The sequence below is a fragment of the Antennarius striatus genome, chromosome 2 (assembly GCF_040054535.1).
Source record: "Antennarius striatus isolate MH-2024 chromosome 2, ASM4005453v1, whole genome shotgun sequence".
In the NCBI taxonomy this organism is placed as follows: Eukaryota; Metazoa; Chordata; class Actinopteri; order Lophiiformes; family Antennariidae; genus Antennarius; species Antennarius striatus.
Window position 1 is genome coordinate 15,232,791 of NC_090777.1, and position 22,676 is coordinate 15,255,466.

At 41.2% G+C, this 22,676-nt stretch overlaps 1 protein-coding gene across 1 annotated transcript in view; it reads right to left on the bottom strand.

The window, feature by feature from the left end:
* Nucleotides 1–22,676, bottom strand: part of celsr3 (cadherin, EGF LAG seven-pass G-type receptor 3) — an 86,115-nt gene that overhangs the window by 46,532 nt on the left and 16,907 nt on the right. The window contains exons 2-4 of the mRNA XM_068336717.1: nt 15,076–15,419; nt 11,798–12,086; nt 697–919 (exon numbers count right to left, since the gene is read on the bottom strand). Coding sequence (XP_068192818.1) covers nt 697–919; nt 11,798–12,086; nt 15,076–15,419 — 856 coding nt within the window. The remainder of the gene's footprint in view (nt 1–696; nt 920–11,797; nt 12,087–15,075; nt 15,420–22,676) is intronic.

Below are 22,676 nucleotides of genomic sequence, written 5' to 3' on the forward strand. Positions count from 1 at the left end.
TTACGCTACTGAATGGTGTACAAATAAAATGACAAGACAGCCTGTAGATGTAGAGATTTTTAAAAACAATAATTTCACTTAAGCTCAAATGTCTTAAGTTGATGATGTCTAGAAAACAAAGTCCGTTCTTAATAACCAAAATTGTACAAACTAAGTTTCTGTATTGTCTATAAAAGGAGAGGCAGAAGTTAAATGATCTGAACTTGTTGAATAAAATCAATCTTTTTTTCTTCTTAAAAATTACGGCTGACTCGTTAATGGACAAAACATAAAGTCACAACATGGGAGCCTTTTCTGAAACAGAGGCGACTGACAAGGAGAGAGTGAAGATGTAAGATAGGAAGAAACATTGGTAGCAGAGGTAGAATAAATGGATGTTACTGAAACCAATGAATCAATGACTGAGAGAGAGAGAGAGAGAGAGAGAGAGAGAGAGAGAGAGAGAGGGAGAAACAACATCTCTCAGCGGGGAGACAAGCGGAGCAGAAAGCTGGAATAATAGGATCGATCTCTGAGCCTGAGATGAAATAAATAGATTAAATCAAAGGGAGGAGCTGTGGTTATGGAACCGTCTGAGTGCAAGTGGAAAAGATGGAGGCTAGAAGGGGAAATACTGCAAGAAATAAACTGCATTTTCAAATGTCATCATTAAGTTAAAGAAATTTAAGAAAGACAAGGAACATCTGATCAACTCACGTTAAAGAGATGGACAGGTGGAATCTCTGTCTGAGGCCTCGGAACATGGCGAAGGACTTGGGGGGGAAGGACCGGGCGGTGACGGTGCAGTATGGATGTTCAAAGCCTCCTGCGGGACACTCGCAGCGGAAGCCCCCACCTGACAATTCCCGACATGTCCCCCCATTACGACACACACCCGGCACACACCTGCCCTGCCGACGGTCGGACTCACACCGATCACCTGTGGCAGAAATGAAAATATTCGTTAATGTAATTAACCTCAAATTTAAAGGCTTCATTTAACGAAGACGAGCTGGTCTCAGCATTCACAGTCACAGGCTCTAACACACATTTTACTGCCCATCCAATCAGCTCATATTAAAACAAATTTGCAGAGACTCCAAAAATGACTCCCCTCTACTGCCTGAACATTGCCGCCATTTCTGAGCTGGCTCCACAGAGACTTCCAGCAATTAATTTTCACAAGCTCTGACCTCACTTAACTAACTTGGTGGTCCATTAAAACAAATACCTGCTGAGCCACTCAGCAATTTTCCGACCCACAGAGGCTAACTCCAGTCTAGATCATGAGGTCTATGTGTTGAATTTAAATTATTGCTGACATTAAACTTTTAAAAAGTACAGTATTTTACCACTTAATAAGCTACTAGCAGGACATTCTGGAAGTTGATGACTGCACTAGTTAAAGATGATAATAAATGCAGTAAATGTCTGGAAACAGTGGGTTTTTCCATTCTATCATTGCTTCTAGTGTTTGAATGGTGAAGGCAGGAGGACATCGACTCCTGGAGAGCATCTTAAAAAGATAAACCCTCATCATCCATCAGATGAAGCATATATGGTATAGAGCAAACATGATAGAGCTGGCAGCTATAAAACACTACTGCACTAGTATGCGGCATTTTGATGTATGTATGGAGGGGAAGGGGGAAGAAAGAATTTCACACAGAACTGTCACTGCTGCTTAAGAAGTGAGTGGAAAACAAATAAAACAACAACAGACAACTCCACAGACAAGAAAAAGCACAGATTTGGCTGCCAGTCAAACAAACGCTGGTCTGAAGCATCTCTAGAGAAAGAAACACCCACACACCTACACACACGCATACAACTACACACACGTACGTAAAGGTACAAAGGAGGACGCAGTCTTTTTCTTTTAAGATTCACCTTTCCTTGAGCGTGTGTGGACACACACACCATCTGATATTTTGCAGCTGCAAAACAATAACACCCACACCCAGTGGCCTTCAAAGAAACCCAGCAGACAGGCTCTGAAACTAGCCTGGAGATAGACGGCTCCTTAAGGGCCCACTTTAGAACACACACACACACACACACACACACACACACACACACACACACACACACACACACACACACACACACACACACACATACAGATAAAAATATAAATAAACAAACCACACACATTAATCATAGATGCAGTCGGTGTTGTTCGCTCCACTCGGCTCTTTTTGGTTTTCCATTAGCTGAAAATACCCGGTCTATATTTTTTTGGTTCCAGGAGAACCTGAGCAGATCAGGGAATGTTAAAAGGTTAAGTATAAACCCTACAGACCGCTGACTGGTCAGAGGAACTCAACACTGTGTTACCGTGTGGCATACATAGAATGTCCTGCACAGCTCAAACCTACGTCCAGCATATTCAAACATGTTACTGGAGCAGATTCACGTTTTCATTCAATGGAGGTAAGTATGGAAAACACCGGGCATGCATGGACGTCTTCGATGCCTGCCGAGGGAGACAGGAGTGTGTCGTGCTTAAGATGATGTGAAGGCAGTTTTGCATAGCGTCGCTATGACGACCTGCTACACAGAGGTGGGTTTATCCTTGAATAGAAAAAATCTCGAGAAAAGCACCTAATACCAAATTCTACCGATGCATGCTTCAAAATAATAATAATCTACATCTTTCTTTCTGGCTTTCACAGGATTGCTGGTGCTTCATTTGAGGTTGACAGGTTTTTATCAAACAGGTCGTTGTCAAACTGTTTCATACTCCTGACAGTACAGTTGAAAAGTCGGGAGGAAGCCAGAGAAACCGGAGAGAACCCACGCAGACACGGTGGAGAACATGATGACTCTGCACAGAGCGGAAATCGAACCGGGAACTACCTTGATGTGCGGCGACAGCGCTACCCACTGTGCCACTGTGCCGCCCTGAGTGAAATATCATGATCAACATAAACTAAACTATAATTACAGTCAGGATTCTCACCATAATTGCATTCAAACATTTTCTATCGTACTGCACGCTCGAGAAGAAGCACTGATTTCTGAGTGCTTCCGTGCCTTCATCGTTCCACAACACTCATCCTTAGTCGCATCATTGATTAAAAGGTTACACCTCCTATATTCAATCACCATCATCCAATCATCTCCATCCAATCATCTTCTTTACAGGAATATAAATTTTTCTGTGTCCTGTCATCTATTACTACACACATTTATTCATCTATCCACCTTCTTCTTCTTCACATCATTTCTGCACAACACATCTAATCCTGTTACTGGGCAGCTACCAGTTATTGGCTGACAAATATGCTCCTCACACCACCAAATCACCCAGAGGACACACACACACACACACACGTGTGTGTGCGTGTGTGCGTGTGTGCGTGTGTGCGTGTGTGCGTGTGTGCGTGTGTGCGTGTGTGCGTGTGTGCGTGTGTGCGTGTGTGCGTGTGTGCGTGTGTGTGTGTGGAGTCCGTCTTGTCTGCTGGTCCCCTTCACCCGTTCAGACCCTCTCATTAATATTAAAGTAAGTAAATAGACATTAATACTCATGAATTATGTGTGTGCTACAAATACAAATGCTGGTTCGTTATTTACACCCAGCTGCGCACAGACAGAGAGACTGACAGGAATAAATTGATGATGGAAGACAAAAGAACCTATGCGTGTACTGACAAAAATACCCAGCGCACACAAACATGTCATACACACACACATACACACACACACACACACACACACACACATAAACATGCACAGAGTAATTATAGGAGCTAAAGCAGAGCAGACAAGATCTCAGACAGACTCATTGATAGTCGTCTTCTGCCCAGACAGGGTGAAAGCATTCACTTCACTGAGGCACTTAGACTGATCATCAGCGATACAACACACACGCATGCGCACGCACGCACGCACACACACACACGCACACACACACACACACATGCTGTTTCCCACGCCCAGGACTTCACGTCAACTCATCGTTCAAGCTGTTCTTCATCTTGGACACGACGGATTTGGAAGGTTTTCATTAATGTGGAAACACCTGGCAAAGGATGGATGAGATGGATGGACCTGTGTGCTATGGACCTGTTAATCTTGTATAATGCTCACAGGTCCTTAGGAGCGGCTTCATCTAGTCTCTGGGACTGAGGGACTGGAAGCAGACATTGCCTCAACAAAGCCACAGGTCTTCCACACTTTCTATAGGATGCTCTGATGGGATGACCGGTAGAAACGGGAGATGTCTGCAATCAGGGTGGAGTATTTGTGGATGAGCAACTGGGCAACTTTTTCTGCTTTATTCCATTTTATTATTGTTTATACATTTTGTCAGCCGTAAAACAATTATCCATCAGAGGCATCAGTGATTCATTTCCTGTAAAGACAATCATCTCAACTTTACTAGTTTAAAAGATTAGATACCTTTAGATACCTTCAAAAAGTAACATCACAAAGGTGCTACTTACATCATGCACAAGTACCCGAGAAATTAAATGTGACGTGGGTTTTTTTTACTGTAATGTTGATGCTTTTGTTTAAGAAAACTATTTAAATTTCCACCACTAATATTATATAAAAACGTTACAAGTACGATCTAAAATATACACTACGCTGTTCACACACACAAGTCTGAAAACTTACTCCTTTATGGCTTAAAAGCAAATCTGATGTTCACTCATGACCTTTTTCTTCTTTTTACCTTCTTTATGTTCTTCCTTGTTTTCTATCTACCTCCACCTTTCAGCTCCACACATGATCCTCCCCACCTTTTGGTCCCTTCATCTCTTTCTATATCTTGTCATTCCTTTCTTTTTCTCCTTCTCTTTCCTCCTGTTGTTCTTCTTTTCTTCTTTAACTTTTCTTTTGTCACTTTCATATTCTCCATCTTCACCTTCTTCTCATCCTTTTCCTCCTTCTACCTCTTCTTCTTCTTCACCTTCTTCTATGCCTGGTTTAATATATTCATACCACCTCTTCATCCATACAGATGTTTTATTCATCAAAGCCAGCGCTATTCAACCAACCCCCACCGGCATCTTAGTTTGCTCCACCCTGCCTCCCACTCTATCGCCTCCCTCCTCCACACCGACACATGGTACATCCCTGGAGGCCATTACAATCCCAGATACTTCCCTCTTCTCCTTCCTCTTGACTTGTCATGCTTGTGTTCATGGTGCTCTTTTATCCTATTAACACACACACACACGCACACAGATTTTGAGTTAACAAGGTCAGAAACATCCAAATTCAGTGTTAGTTTATGTTTAGTTTATGACCAGAACTTTCATCTATAAATAAATAACTAAATAAATTGGGTTTTTTCAGAGCTGTTTATTATTACTTACTGGATGTGGGTATCCTAATAAAATGTGCATAAGTAAAATCAGCTTATTCCGAATTAGAGTGCAGAAACAGTAAATGACCTGGGAGGATAAAGTGAGGAGTGGTTATAAAAGCTATAGGTGAAAGAATCATCATAGTCTGACCTGCAGCAATTCAACACACAATAGAAAGGTAAAGAATAACAGATGGTGCTGTGGACTACTATTTGGACACACAACTAGACAAACAAGAGTTCACCTTCTTTATACTTGAATGAATGTTATTCCACTGCCAGAGTTTAAAAAAAAAATCTTTTGAAGGTAGAATGAGAGAGTCCTTGGTTTGCCAGTCCCAAGTCTGAGCAGGTTAAGTTCACATCAACTTTCAGTCTGCTCTCTGCTGCCTGCTGATTGGCTGCTGGGGGAGTCCTTCGAAGTCAGAGTTTAAAGTAAGTAAAAGTTTTTAGGTTATATTGAATTATTCCTCATCTGTGAGCTTAAGGTCAAGTGACATGAAGTCTTTTACATATAAGTTGGAGAAGAGTCTGAAAGTTTTGGTTTTGTTCTATGTTTTTCATTAACTACACAGCTTTAGCTAAAGCTAAAGCGGAAGGAATAAAGCTGATGAGCCATACAATGAAGTTATGGGAGAGGGTAGTGGAAGCTAGACTAAGGGCAGAAGTGAACATTTGTGAGCAGCAGTATGGTTTCATGCCAAAAAAGAGTACTACAGATGCAGTATTTGCTTTGAGGATGTTGATAGAGAAGTACAGAGAAGGCCAGAGGGAGCTGCATTGTGTTTTTGTAGATCTGGAGAAAGCTTATCACAGGGTGCCCAGAGAGGAACTGTGGTATTGTATGAGGACGTCTGGAGTGGCAGAGAAGTATGTGAGAGCGGTGCAGGACATGTATGAGGACTGTAAGACAGTGGTGAGGTGTGCTGTAGGTGTGACAGAGGAGTTCAAGGTGGAGTTGGGACTGCATCAGGGATCAGCTCTGAGCCCCTTCTTGTTCGCTATGGTGATGGACAGGCTGACAGACGAGGTTAGACAGGAATCTCCATGGACTATGATGTTTGCAGATGACATTGTGATCTGTAGTGAGAGCAGGGAACAGGTGGAGAAGAAGCTAGAGAGGTGGAGGTTTGTCCTGGAAAGGAGAGGAATGAAGGTTAGCCGCAGTAAGACAGAGTACATGTGTGTGAATGAGAGGGACCCAAGTGGACGAGTGAGGTTACAGGGAGAAGAGATCAAGAAGGTGGAGGATTTTAAGTACTTAGGATCAACAGTCCAGAGCAATGGAGAGTGTGGAAAAGAGGTGAAGAAGCGTGTCCAGGCAGGATGGAACGGGTGGAGGAAAGTGTCAGGTGTGATGTGTGATTGAAGAGTTTCAGCTAAAATGAAAGGAAAGGTGTACAAAACTGTGGTGAGACCAGCGATGTTGTTTGGTCTAGAGACAGTGTCACTGAAGAAAAGACAGGAGACAGAGCTGGAGGTAGCAGAGATGAAGATGCTGAGGTTCTCTTTGGGAGTGACCAGGAAGGATAGGATCAGGAATGAGTACATCAGAGGGACAGCACATGTTAGAGGTTTTGGAGATAAAGTCAGAGAGGCCAGACTGAGATGGTTTGGACATGTCCAGAGGAGAGATAGTGAATATATTGGTAGAAGGATGCTGAGTTTTGAACTGCCAGGCAGGAGGCCTAGAGGAAGACCAAAGAGGAGGTTTATGGATGTAATGAGGGAAGACATGAAGGTAGTTGGTGTGAGAGAAGAGGATTCAAAGGACAGGGCTAGATGGAGGAAATTTATTCGCTGTGGCGACCCCTAAAGGGAAAAGCCGAAAGGAAAAGAAGAAGACACAGCTTTAGCTAAAGCCATAGTGTACAGAGACTACTGGCTTGAAAGTAGAACCTCACGACTTGAATAACCAGGAGGTCATCAGGTCAAGGTGGACATTTGATATTAAACTTTTGAGATTTGTCAATTAATTGCGTTTGACCGTAAAGTCTATGAGTCACACGAAGTCCGCATGTGTCAGTAAACCCATCATGTCCTCCAACATGCCCTCCTGCTAAAATACTGAGATCATCACTGGAGTGTCATTTCTCTCTGTTGTCCCATTAAAACTGATTCAGACGATACAATCAATGTGTTTCAATTTTTTGGATCTTTAGAGTTTCTTTACTTCACACAGCCTCTTTGATCTTTCTTCCATTCTTCCTGAAAGCATTTTATTAATTAATTTTAATGCTGCGTCTAGGGGCACAGCATCAACTTAACATTAATGAGCATCTCCCATAAACAGCAGAGGGCCCTGAGTTACTTGCGTAATTTATTCTTCAACCTTGTGCTTTTCAAACGTTTTCCCGAAACCTCATTTTACGATCTCTCACTCTGATAAATGCATTAATTGCACTTAACTCAGCATGTCAGGGCCCCTGAAGTGTATTATATGTAATATGCACATTTCTATGTTTGTATGTCCCTTTTTCCTCCAGCATAATCTGCACTCTTTCCGAGCCCCAACCCAAAAACCAAATGTTCTAACTTTTCTGGCTTTCCAGTTTTACTCTTCACAAAGATATTTGGAGTGAGCTAGACTAACTTATGTTATTATAAATTGATAAATTCCATTCAATACAACCGATGAATGAAACTTTTACCCTGTTGGAGTATCTGTGTGACTTGTGTGAACCTGTGTGACTTCATGTTATCTGAATCTCTTGCCGCTCTACAGGTTTGACCAAACCAATCTTCCCTCTGGGAATTGTAAATCAAACATACAGTATCTTTGCTGTTAGACTGTAGATCCAGCATGAAGTGAGATTTATTTAGAACTCTATCTGTCTGTGGACACTGCAATCATTCAATTTCTTTTTTTTAATACTTTAACAAGTAACTCGTGCCACATTTGGTCTCTTTGTTCATCACTTACCACCCTTATTTATCCCACCACCCTGTATTACTTCACTCTTTACTTTTCCACCTCTCCTCCCTGTTTCTTCATTGTGATTGTCTTCAACCTGACCAGCCTATGTTTAAATCCGTGCTCTGCGAGACTTCTTTCCTCTTTTCGACTCTCAGCCACCCTTACCGTTTAATGTCTTTATCTTCCAACTCATCCACACTTCACAAAGATTAAACTGGCATTATTCCTCACAAGACTTCAAAATCTAATAGGCTACTTCAAGCTTTATTTGTTCTGTGCGTGTGATCTCGCTATCTGCTGGATTAAACTTTCCTGTGTAATATGCATAGCCGCTTCGTCAGATCCGGAGCTAATCTCACCTCTGCCTACCACATTTATGCCGTCCGTCTCTCTCGTCTGCTGTTTCTCAGCCCACTGCTCACCTTTTATCTTCTCAATAATTCAGTCTGCATCCACAGTTCTCTGTCTCCAATCTCCTCTTAACATCTCTGGGCTCTTGGAGGCATATCCTATGTATTATAATGTATCACATCATCTGTCTAATATCTGTATCTCAGTGCCTGCTGTTTTATATGACTCAGACGTTGGTTCTCCATGGGGAACTTCCTTTACACCTTGTTACTCCGCTGTGGTGTTTTTCTTGTTTTCAGGATTAATGACTGTCCCGTGAGCGCTGCAAGCTCTGCATGTTTCGGAGAGAAGTGAGCGCTGGAGGTTGGAAATATTTAAATTCCTGTCTATAAAAGAGTGCAGATATAGAACTTCCTTCCTGTGTTGAGCCTGGAAGTGGAAGGAGATGGGACAGCAACTTTCTTCCTGAGTAGTTTTTAAGTTAAGCACCCAGGAAATAAAGTCTTCAGGGTTGCAAAAGCTAATTATTCTGCAGTTAATATAATTTTTACACTTTTACTTGATGCACATACCCAGCGTTGCATCCTTGCACTGATGTATCATTATAAATACAAAGAATATAACCTGAATCAAAGCAAAAAAATGCAGCACATACAAGAACAGAAGTGCGTTTTACTTGGTGTGATGCAGATGAACTTCAGAGGAAATGTGTTTGACATTAGGCTTCTCTAAAAAGACACACAGGAAAATTTCCTTGAGAATCAATGTGATGTTTAAAACTTGGAACCGGCTTTAAAACTTGACTGTAACACATAGAGACTAATATCCAGTGCATCATATTTTCACATCATAATTGTGGGTGCTTAGTCCCCATCTGAACAGTACCTGACCACGTATGTTTTCTCAGGGATTGACTCAGGGACTGGCTCCACAGGGGAACTGTTATACTCTCTCATGAAACTTATGAAAACTCTCATATACTGTAGACCTAGTCTTATCCTAAGGCTAAAATTACGTCCTAAAGAGGGGTGAGCCTGAGGTTATGGATTGTTGTGAAATCCGTGGTGTCGTTGTTGTAGAAGAGATGGAGAGGTTCTGTAATTGCTATATTGGGATGAAGAAAAACACATCTCACTCGCTGGAAAAAGAAATGATCTCATCTGGGTCTTCACCCTGGGCTAAGGTTTTGGTCGTGAGAGGATGTGTTTCCGGCAAAAAAGCGATTCAGCACCGCAAAAAACATGAAGGAACAGATGAATGTGAACATGGAAAACAAATGAGGTGGGGTAAACTTGCTTGAACAATGTCTGGAGATTTCTGTGTGGAATCAATTTGTAACTGTTTATTCCTCCTCCTCCACTTCTTCCCTTTAGCCTTGGGCCTTGACAAGACTCCCAACGCCTACGCAGGAGAACTACAACCAACTCCCCAGAATCCATCTTATTTCCCTCACTCTGCCTCACCTCTGGTCCTCCATCAGTCCCCCCTCTCTCTCACTGCTCTCAGATGTCTCTCATCCCATTTCCCCCCTGCAGCCCTGCTTCCATGTTATTCCCTCTGAATTCATCCGTCTCTCATATTGCTGTCAGAGACATCTCCTCTCCGTCCTTTTCCTCATCGCTCTATCTGCTATTTGTATTTCTCCCTCTCCTGCCTCGTCCTCCACTCTTTCTCCCTTGTCAGTCCTTCTATGTTGTCTTCTTCTATTCATTATCATGAATTAATGAATGAATGGGTTCATTTATTTCGAATAACAAAACAAAATGACAATAACAGACAATAATAAATACACCAGAATGGTGTGAACACTATCTGAAAAGGAGTAGGAAGAAGTGTAAACCTGTTAAATTCCTACCCCCTTATTCTAAAAAAAAATACTTGTTGATAATATTTACAGAAGTAAATCAATCATTTATACTGCATAGTCATAGAAAGATGAAAATAAAAAACAAAAAAAGTAAGTAAATTCAGTTCCCAGCAATCATACAAGCTTACTGCAAGTCAGTTTGTGCAAGATGGGTCCACTAAAGTCTTTGTCAGCTTGTAGGACAACTATTTTTGTGTGTGTCCAAATGTGCAATGACTGTCAGCTGAATTGTTCGACTGTATGAGAGAGACAGAACCACATGCCAGCAGAGACTCATGGTCTGTCGCCTAAAGCTTCAGTCACATTGTAAGAATTCTGTTGTCAGTTTCATATACCGGTGCTTCAAATTAGCCATCGGTGGATGTTTCTCACAGGATCACTATTTTTGAGATTGCACCACATTTCTCACGTGATTATCTTCTTTTTTTTGTAATTCTGTCTCCCTTTTGTCCCAAACTTTCATTTTGCTCTTTATTTTCAATACTTTTCTAACTCTTCCATCAGTATCTGTGTGTCTTTCTCTTCCCTCCCACCTGTCTGCGGTGTCTACTTCAAATTTCTCATTTGCTCATTCTCTCTCTCACTACTCTCTCTCTCTTTCCCTCTCTCTCTTCCTGTCTGTCTCACTGGGAGTTTGTAAAACACTCTGTCTCTCTCATGAAAGGAAAGTGTTGCCTCACTCCCTCAGCTCTCTTTTGATTTGAAATAAAAGGCAAAGAGTACCATCTCCCCAATACGCACTGACATTCATACATCCGCGGCATCCGTCCTCTCATACATCCACTCAGCAACTAGAAGACTGAAGCAATGCAGTGGGATGAAGGGAAGAGGCAGAGAGGTACCCAGACAGAGCCACAGAAAATTAGTCCAGAGTATTGGGGAAGGTAAGAAAGAATGAAGTATGTCTGAGAGAGAACAGATTAAAGACTAAATAACAGGTAGAGGGCTGAGAAAGAACTAACTCCCCCCAGAGGCACACTGCGCGTTTCTGTCTTGTTCAGCTTAACACAATAAAAGACCAAAAACATAGTGGATCAAAAAGAACGAGTGTAGGACACAGACTGAAAAGCAGCCAGTCGGTTCTAGTTTACCAGGGTAGAGTAAAAAGTTGACGTCAAACCACAAACAAACACACACAACCTTTTTTTCCTTTCATACGTTGTTCACCTCCACGATTGTCAGAAAATAATCACCAGTATTATCGTTATTATTTCACATATATTTGAATGTAAAATGGTACCCAGGATCTGCTTGTTTTACTTTCTCCAGCTTACTTTTTCTAAGCCAATCAAACTGATGAGATTCCATTTCCCCTCTCCACCACCACCGCAGCACAAACACACAAACACACCCTCTCCCTCCTCACCGGTGTAGTCCTCCCGGCAGATGCAGGTATAACCTCCTTCTCTGCGGGCGCACACGCCTCCATTCAGGCAGGGGCTGGAGTAACACAGGTTGATCTCATTCTCGCAGTAGTCGCCCGTAAAGCCGACCGGGCAGCGGCAGCGCAGGCCTGCGATGGGATGGATGGGCCGGAACAAGATGGAGGGCGAAGAGATGAAGGGGGCCGAGCTGTTGAAGCGAAGCACTGAAATGCACTTCATGTAGTTCTCGCAGGGCTCACGCAGACACACGTTGTCGTCAAACGGGAGAACCTGACATGGTGGGAAAGGAGAGAGGTGCATCTTCATTGTTCCTGTTTGCCTTGAAGGTCACATGATCAGATGCATTGACAGGATTGTGTCAACATCAGCAGCGGTAGGATGTTAATTCAGTTAGCATTAAGGCTGCAAAATATACTTCAAGTATCAACATTGTGTAGTGCATGCACATGGATGCAGGCACAACTGTCACAGAAAAAACATCAAGTAACCCAATTATTTCACATTAAAGCTTTTGGTAGCCCAATTCAACAAACCTACTGAAAAACAGATTGAGCTTGTGCCTATTTGTTTATGCACAACTGACATTTAGAAATGTGCTTTTCACTAATATTGTTTTATTTAGATGTACGGAGCTATATCAATTTTATTTGGTAATTATTGTTTAGATCTGGAGAAAGCTTATGATAGGGTGCCCAGAGAGGAACTGTGGTATTGTATGAGGAAGTCTGGAGTGGCAGAGAAGTACATTAGAGCGGTGCAGGACATGTATGAGGACTGTAAGACAGTGGTGAGATGTGCTGTAGGTGTGACAGAGGAGTTCAAGGTGGTGGTGGGACTGCATCAGTGATTAGCTCTGAGCCCCTTCTTGTTTGCTATGGTGATGGACAGGCTGACAGACGAGGTTAGACAGGAATCTCCATTGACTATGATGTTTGCAGATGACATTGTGATCTGCAGTGAGAGCAGGGAACAGGTGGAGGAGAAGCTAGAGAGGTGGAGGTTTGTCCTGGAAAGGAGAGGAATGAAGGTTAGCCGCAGTAAGACAGAGTACATGTGTGTGAATGAGAGGGACCCAAGTGGACGAGTGAGGTTACAGGGAGAAGAGATCAAGAAGGTGGAGGATTTTAAGTACTTAGGATCAACAGTCCAGAGCAATGGAGAGTGTGGAAAAGAGGTGAAGAAGCGTGTACAGGCAGGATGGTACGTGGATATATTGGTAGAAGGATGCTGAGTTTTGAACTGCCAGGCAGGAGGCCTAGAGGAAGACCAAAGAGAAGGTTTATGGATGTAGTGAAAGAGGACATGAAGGTAGTTGGTGTGAGAAAAGAGGATGCAGAAGACAGGGTTAGATGGAGCCAACTGATTTGCTGTGGCGACCCCTGAAGGGAAAAGCCGAAAGGAAAAGAAGATTTGTCAATTAGCTTTTGTGCAGCAGGGCTCTGACTGGATGTCATTAAAAAGTTGAATCTACTACACAAACTTGGAACAACTTTCTTCTGAAAAATTAGAGCAATTTATGTTATGTGATCACATTTCTGCATTCTATAATATCATAATATATCAATAGACAATCATTGCAAATCCGTTTTAACATCATGCAGCTCGGTTTTGTTTGTCATTGTGTTTGTTTGACAGCATCTACTGAAGGAAGGTCATGCACATTCAGCTTTTAAGTGTGACTTGTACTCTTCACTTCACATTTCTATACCACAAAATCTCAATTGCTCTGTAAGCTGTGTAACATATGCGCATTGTGTGTCCAGGTGTGTGTGATTTCATGCATGAACACCTATCATTTTCATATAAGTATGAAGCTGTACAACACCATATGGTTGTGCAAGAATAGCATCTGTATTGTGTTATTGTCAGTTCACACGCAGTGTGCTCTAGAGCCTCTCTTGAGATGCGTGTGTGTTTCACAATTCATGTTACTAAACTTGCATTAAATGTATTACATGGCGCACTGATTCCCAGCTGCTCCATATGTGTGTGTGACTGATGTAATGTGTATAGGTTTCTACATAAACTGTTAAACTGACATGAACATCCGATCATTTTTGATGTATCCATGGGTCTGTGTGGATGAATGAAACATATATATGCTCAATACTCCATGACCTAAAACAGAAAGCAAAAAAAGAAAAAGCAAAAAAAAAGAAAGAAAGAAAACATATTGATGGATTTTATAAACTTTACAGAATTCATCAATTATTTTTTTCTTCTATTGGCAGAAATATGATCCACACAAGTATGGAAACACACCAGTATTGCCTGACCCAGCTGTGTTCATCAGCAAGAAACAGTTTCCTCTAAAACAGATTGATCTAGTCCAGCTGCTGGCTGTGATCAGTGCAAAATGCTTAAAATCTTTTCGTAAATTGTAGTTAAAGTAAATGTGTGGACATTGACTTTTTATGTGTTTTTACCTGTAGTGAGATTTTGTGTTTTAACTAATAAAAATATGTTTCAAGTTCTAGAAAGTTACTTTAGCAAAATAAATTATAGATCCTTGTGATTTGTCATCCAAACCACTAAATATGAGTAAATCCCCAGGAGCCCAGACTACAGATTTAAAAATGAGTGCTGTGTGTCAAATATGCAGTAAAAGAGCCATTCTGCTGTGGGCTTTGACAGAGCTGGCAGGACAGACGTTCAAACTCAGTGGCAGTGAGAAGTGAAAGTGGGTCTCCCCCAAACCGGTTTAACATTGTCCCATGAACTAGTTGCAGCTCATGGGTAATACTCATGGCCATCGAAGAGGTGGTCTGACTTGCCTCATGTGGAGAAAAGAGAACAGAACGGAATTCCGACTTGTGATTTCTCTAACTAATGCGTAGAAAACAATCACAACTCAGGGATCTGTTAATCAGAGATCAGAGACTCAGGGATCTGTTAATCTGTTAATCATTTTTAGAACCACTGTGGAAAACAAAACTGCTGCAGACGCATACGCCACTGCACAGGTTTCCAGCTGATCACTAAAGAGGGGCTAAACCACTACATAGAAAAAAATGCTGACACAGCAAAAAAAAGAGAAAAGACTGAATCTGTGCTGTTTTAATTCATGCAGCAGAGCAGTGCCTCTAAATAAGGAAAATACTCTAGTTTTATATTCATGAATAATAATCAAGTTTATAATTAATATGGAATTACATTGAATAATATTTGCGTGTTTGCCTCTGAGGTACCCCTTCAGAGTAAATACACTTCAAACCTGTCGCCCCTTCAGGTGTATCAGTAATGTAAAAGGTGAACTAACCTCCATCTGTGTCAGTGATGTCAGCCTTGGCCTGTTCAGATACAGCTGTTCCTCCAGGGCTTCTGAGGGGAAGAAGAGTCCCCCGGGCAACGCTGCAGAGAAGCTGACATTCAGGATCCCTCCCGGTGCTGCGTCCAGGTCTGGTTGGATATTGAAGATGAAAACATCCTCGGCTGGCACCGAGAGCACCGCTGATACGCCCTCCAGGAAATTACCCAGCAGCGGCGACAAAAAGTGCTCCTGAGACATGTTCTGGAGGCGGACAGTGACGCTGTTACCCAGCATGTCCTCGGAGATGATGAGGACACGGAGAATGCACTGGGCTGAAATGCTGTAGATGCCATCTGAAAATGGAACGAGAGGAAGAACAAGTTAGGCATATCAAAGGATGCGCTCACTAATGGACAAAAAGATAAAGAGGAGGAGGAGGAGGACGGATGGTGTAAGGAACCAGAGGAATGACAGGGATCAACAGGAGGGGGTAAAGTAAGTGAAGGGGAGGAAGAGGGGATGGATTACAGAAAGGATGTGATTTGCAGTTCAGACCTGCAAATCAAACTAAAACAGACAAATCCCAAAAAACACGAATTCATTATTATAATTATTATAATATTATATTATAATCATCAGAACTTCCTTAATTATAATGATGCCTCTTTATAAGAGGAAGTACTGTATGTTGCTATACTGACGTGAACCATCTCATACTGAGTACCAACAATGTCCAAGTCCATATCTGGTTTGGTTTTCCCCTGAATTTGTTGTTTCTAATATTTTGTATTTCTTGTTTCAAGTTTTATTTTTACATTTTGGTTTTCCCTTTGTTCTTACTTAACCCTTTGTCTCCTTGAGTTGTCATTCTGTTAAGATTGTCTGATTGTTTTCACCTCCCAGTGATTGACTCTATCTGTCCCCTGATCGTTGTCTGAATCATGATATGAGTCTCATGCATGTTGATGTTACTAACAATCTTTACGATGCTTTTAACTTCATGTCCTTGATTGTGTAACTTCATTTAGCTATCCATTAAAAAAAAAAAAAACAGTAGTGAAAGTCATTTCAACATCAGCAAGGATGATGCAATTCTTTAGTGTCATGTTCCAGGAAGGAAGGAAGACTTAGATGGAGAGGAGTCATGGGGTCGTCTCAAGTAGAAAATCATTACTCTCCCTCTGGGGTCTCCTCACAATCAGATTTGCCTACAAATTCAAAAACATGTTCCTTCTTTCTGAAATCCACTGCAACAAAATGAGTTCATAAAAATCTCAACAGGTCACCGCCCTCAGAAAAACAATTTGTGTCTGTCTCAGACGGACTCAAGACCTGTTTCAACCACACTTTGCACAAACAACCCTGTGCTGGGCTTTATGTTGTGATGCAATTTGGTGTGACAAGCTGGCAAATACGACTTAAAGGAATACAAATGTATGAGATCAAAACAGTGTGAGGAGGCAATTTTCACAGAGTGACTCTGAGGTGAAGCAGGGTGTACGTCAAAGATAAAAAACAGAAAAACAGTGAGAACACGTTATATTAGACTGATGCAAGAATGACATGGCAACAAGCCAACTTGGATGGAAGGTGAGGGGTTGACACAGAGATGAATGGAGACACACCAGAGAGTAAAGAACAGAAACTAATAATAATTAAAAAAACAAACAAAGCAAGCTAGTAAAGGAGGACAAGAAATGAGAAAGGGAAGATGTGCCTTTAACCAGGGATTCATTTAAAAAGGCATGATAATAACGATATTAATAATACTTGCTACCTACATATAATTTTAAATGGCTTGGTTGTTGTAGGTATTCACTTCTTTTCCTTTACAAATATAGTAAATGCTAGTTTTATTTAAAGAATGAAAGCAGAAATGCATAAACTAAATTCCCTCAATTATAGTGTGTTATTGATATACTGTTCAAAATAAAGATGGGCAGAATAGAAAAATAAAGCTAGAGATGAAGAAAGAAAAGATTACAAAAAAATTACAATGTCACTGATCACTGTTGACTTTGAGGAGGACAAAAATAAAACAAAGCCAAAACAATATAATGGCTAAAAATCCAGGGAGAAAAACTGAATAAATGGAGAAAGAAAAACAGAGAGATGGAGAGACGAGAGGAAGTGAGACTGGCGGAGGGATGGGGGTTGGGCTGGTTGGCAGCTGGTTTGATTACCGGATTATGAGGAGCCTCACTCCCCACTGACCTCTAGCACACACACACACACACACACACACACACACACACGCACACACACACACACACACACACACACACACACAAACACACACACACACACACACACATTAAAATCCAGAGCCCTTTGTAATAAATGAACAGCCAAATGAAGGAGTCACATTATGAAAGGCAAGAGGAGACAAACTCCAATAGCGAACCATTAGGGAACAAACAATATGGGAAAGAGAGAATGATCAAAGAATAGGTGGAGGAAAAGTGATGCTGTAGCAATAGATAAACTAAACAGTATTACTGACTCTGCTTTGGGTAGAATCACTAATGTGACATGATCTTCCAGGGTTAAAGCCAGCTTTGTTATCAGTGCTCTGGATCAAGATAGTAATTGATGCTAAACTCCCATTGTCATTGAAATGACACAGGGATGTATGAAAAGACCCAGGATAATCTGATGGAGTTGAACCCACTCATGTACACACGCAGATGTGGGGATGACACACTCAAAATTATGTGCACATACAAACCACACTTGTTAAATTACTGCCACACTGGCACCAAATGTCAATAACAATATCACTCTAATCTGTAATCTTAGTTTAACATCGGACCGGAAGAAAGGGAAACACAACCAGACTCATTTGTACAATATACATAAGCAAATATATTGTGAAAATTACACAGAACTACATTCATGTTTTTCTCCTATACTGTAAACCAGTTTCTTGTTATTTCTATACTAGGCTAAGCTAATCATCTTGTGGCTTTGGTTTTATTTCAAGCACATGGATATGAGAAATGGTGCAGCAGGATGACAATGGGTAGTGCTCTCGCCTCACAGCGAGAATGTTCTGGGTTCAATTCCTTTCTGTGCAGAGAATGCACTTCCGGCTCTCAATGGGAGTGGACTTCTTTTTTCTGTCTCCTGTTGTCCCTATCTGTCTAACTCATACTCATAGTGACTCTCACTGATTATCTGCAAAATGACGAGAGGAAGAGGGAAATTGTAGGAGGATGGGAACAAAAAGGATACTCTAGACAAAATGGTCTCTTCTATGAAAGAGTTAAAGAGCAAGTTAAAGAGCGACTTTGATAAGTTAAGGAGTGACTTGGATAAAAAGTTGGAACTTAAGCTAAAACCAGTGCTAGACACCATGGAAGAAATGGAGGCCGAAATAAAGAAAATACAGAAAGACATAGATGAAAAAGAAATAAGAATTGTTGTCTTAGAACAGAGACAACAAACAATGGATAATTTGGAACAAAGCATTTGATAAATGATGTGATCATCACTGGAATCAAAATCAAGCCGAGGAATTACGCTCAAGCTGTGGCCAGAGGAGAGGGAACTGAGCACAGCGCTGACATCGAGACTATGGGGCAACAAGTGATTTCTCAACTGAGGGATCTGGAGATAACTATAGATCCTGACCAGATTGAGACACTGCCATCTGGAGGTAGGAGACCACCCGCAGTGCTGATAAAATTCCAGAATCATAAACACAAGATTGCTCTTCTGAAACAAGGCTTCAAGCTGAAAGGTAAAAATACACTAATGAGAATCTCACTAAGCTGATATCGCTAAAAAAGCTCGACAACTTAAGAAGAATGGACTGATCGACAACACCTGAACAAACAACTGTAGGATCTTCATGAAAACAAAGGGGCTCTCTCCGGAGCAGATGAAAACAATGATGATCAGGAGTGCAGAGGAGTTGGGGAAATACGAGCAAAAGATGGATAATAGTTGTTATTATACCAAAGATCAGTACAACAGAATCACTTCAATAGTGGAAGCTCTACACCAATTTTGGACACGTCAAGTATTACATGGAACAGTTAAAAGCCATTCAACATCGTCAATGTCAGTAGCGTGGATTAATGAACAAAAAAACACTGATTCCTGCTTGGAGGTTTAACATTAAGTTTGAGACTTTAAAGAGCATGTTGATATCTGTTGACAATATCATGGAATGTGAAACTGTTAAAGTGTCTGTGACAAACTGGTTAATTCTTGGATAAACACTGTCTGCTGAGGGAGGTTAATATGATCCCTATATTCTTTTGGAGAACACTGGCAAGGTCAACTTCTTGTTTTGACTATCTATGATGTTAACAAATCTTGCTGTTCCTAGGAAGAATGTAAACATGGTTATGCTTTAGGTTATATCTGGGACAAAGACTAATATCTGGAAATGAATAAGGGTATGAATTTCTGTCAAAATTCAATGTAACAACTGTTTGAAAACATTTAATGTCTGAATTGGCTGACAACATTGTAATGAGAGCGATGTTTGTTGATTCTGGGGGACGGGCATTTCACAATAAATAAATAAATAAATAAGGATTGTATGTTCTACATGGGCCCGCCAATGCGGGGTGTACCCCACCCGTAGCCTGCTGGGAAACGCCCTAGCAACACCCACACGATGGATGGATGGATGGATGAATTGATGGATGTTTTTTATCCTTTTAGGTCAGTATTCCTTTAAATTCAAGTTGCAACAATCCTTAGAAGAAGTTGGAACCTGATGTTCTCTTAAAACAATAGAAGTAGGCCTACATGAGCACACACACACACACACACACACACACACACACACAAACACACACACACACACACACACACACACGTTAAATATTTCTGTTGACACTCTGTTTTTGTTGCCTCCTTCAAACTGTGTTTTTCACTCCAAACTGTTTCCTCAATGAGTCACAGACTCCCTCAGATCGAGGGAAAGAATAGATATATTTGACAGGTTAAAATGATAAATGAAACACCAAATACAATATTGTCTATTTGTTCCATTTGTATCTTTACTATGATTTTATCAAGCTTCAGCAGCATTTTTGCCCCAGGCAGTCATTAAATTCTGACAGAACACTGGCACATAGACTCTGCTCTTCTTCTCTAATCGTACTGTTTTGTGGACTATCCACCTCCACCTCCACCTCTACCTCTACCTCTACCTCCACTTCTACCTCCACCTCTACCTCTACCTCCATTTCTACCTCCACCTCTTCCTCTACCACTACCTCCACCTCTACCTCTAACTCCACTTCTAGCTTCACCTCTACCTCTACCTCCACTTCTATCTCTACCTCTACCTGCACCTCCACCTCCAACCTCCACCTCTACCTCCATCTCTACCTCAACCTCTACCTCTACCTCCACTTCTACCTCCACCTCCACCTCTACCTCCACTGCTACCTCCACCTCTACCTTTACCTCTACCTTTACCTGTACCTCCACTTCTACGTCCACCTCTACCTCTACCTCCAACTGTCCATCTACTCCAAGACCTCTAGGATTATCCAACTTTATACTTCATCATTCATAGTATCTTACACTAATCATCACATACAATTTGATGTTATATTTTTTACATATATCTATTTATATCCACCACTAGCCTGAAATTGAAAGTTAAGTACATGTAGTTCAATAATCTAAGATTTATTTTTTTGTTCATTATCATGAAATTTGCAATACAACCTGAAACCTTTTTTTTTCGCTATACACAAAAAGAACAGATGTTTCCTTTACTACAAGCCAACAAAGAAATTATGTCAATGATTTTTTCTATACCTCATGCCAACCATCATTTTTAAGCTGAACTTCAGCAAACTGTAACTTAGAGTAATGAACATCACCTTGAAATATTACCCAGCTCCTCCAGTGGGAGTCAATACTATCCTCATAATCCCCACAATAATTTATGGGGCTCAAAGGTGTCAATCATTTTCTCAGACGATGCAGAGTATATCATTTCTATGTCATGTTTCATTTTAATATGGAAACTCTTCATATCTGAACCAACTCCAGAGACATCAGATCTGTCTCAGTGCGTTAAAAACAACGCGGAAGAGATGTGGCACGACGTTGAATCCTGTTGAGCGAACAGTCAAGGTGATCTTTACTCCCTAGTAAAGTCGGAAGTCATAACTAATGCATCACACTCTGCTTTAGCGTGTATGGAGACAATAAAGCATTAATACACTCCAAATTTAAAACCCCACAAATGGAGGGTTATTTTTATTTATTTTAGCGTCTTTAGAAGCAACAAGAAAACAAAGCATTCTGTAAGTAACAGCTCTGCAAGCTTTCACAGCTCCTGTGGGTTTGAAGCCAAAGGGGTAGGGAGGTTTTTAAAGCCTCTAAGAATAAACACAGATATAGAATCCTCAACAAGTCGCTATGGTTGCATGAACATCGATGCACCATAAGGCGCCACGGTTGCATGAACATCGATGCACCATGCGACTTAGGCTGGCGTCCGATCAGCACTGCAGCTCTAAGATGCTTTGTGGGTTTGGGGTCCCTGGAGTTCCAGCGGCTTGAGAGAGTTCAACGCTATCTCTCAGTGCCAGGTAGCCTGACTAATAGCACACTCACAGCGTTGTGAATGTCAGAACATCCCAAGCTCGCTTCCTGGAAATCCAGAGGAAATAGTCTGAAAAGTAGAACACAATGAAAGCCTAGAGCTGCAGCTGAACGGCCCCAGAGAGTTTCTGAGATCTGAACGAAAGGGAAGGCGGATGAGACATGAGACAGTGGCCTGGAACTTTCCTTTCAGGACTGCTCAAGAGGTTTGTGATTTCCAAATGCTGTAAGAAAACACTTTATCTGAGCCCAAAAGGAGCTCCATGACTGAATCCATAAAAAAACACCTAACTCAAAGATAAAGTTAAAAACAAACACACAAAGCAAGGTGCAGGACACTACTTGGTTGTTATGGTGACTGTGATTTGATATCCTGCTGTTATTGATTAAAATAGAAAAAACAGCAGTTGTTGGTGAAGCAGATTCATGAAGATTAGGTTTCAAATTTAGATGTTGGGTTTAATGGCAGCTACCTTCTATGGCCAGAGTACAGTCTGATCATCATTTCACTGATTTTATCTCTTTATATCGATGCAAATGGTGAAGTGTTTGCTAAAAACTTGTTAGTGCAATATATATGTGACAGAAAATGAATCTGATTCACTGGGATGTGCTTCAGCTTATCTCAAGACATCAGACTGTGTGTTGCAATAAATAAAGAAAAAAAGCCACTTCTGCTATCACTATTTAATTCAATTATAGCATTTAAATCTTCCATCTTCACATTCCTCCAACTGCTTGTGTGGGAGGAACTGGATATCCATTAAGTACGCTTATATGAATAAATCGATGTGTGTATCTTACCAGGAGGCCTTTATGTCAATTTAAAATTACTTGTGACTCAAAAGGCTTGCATTCTTGTCACCTGTCTTCTTTCCTATTCGTATTGGTTGCGGCTTTCTACAGCTAATTTTGCAATGTCAATTAAAATCCCAGCATGGTTTATGGTCATTCACACACAGCACTGACACAACCATCATTCAGGCTTGCAATCATTTTGTCAGCTCTCTTGGTAGCCCACTGTA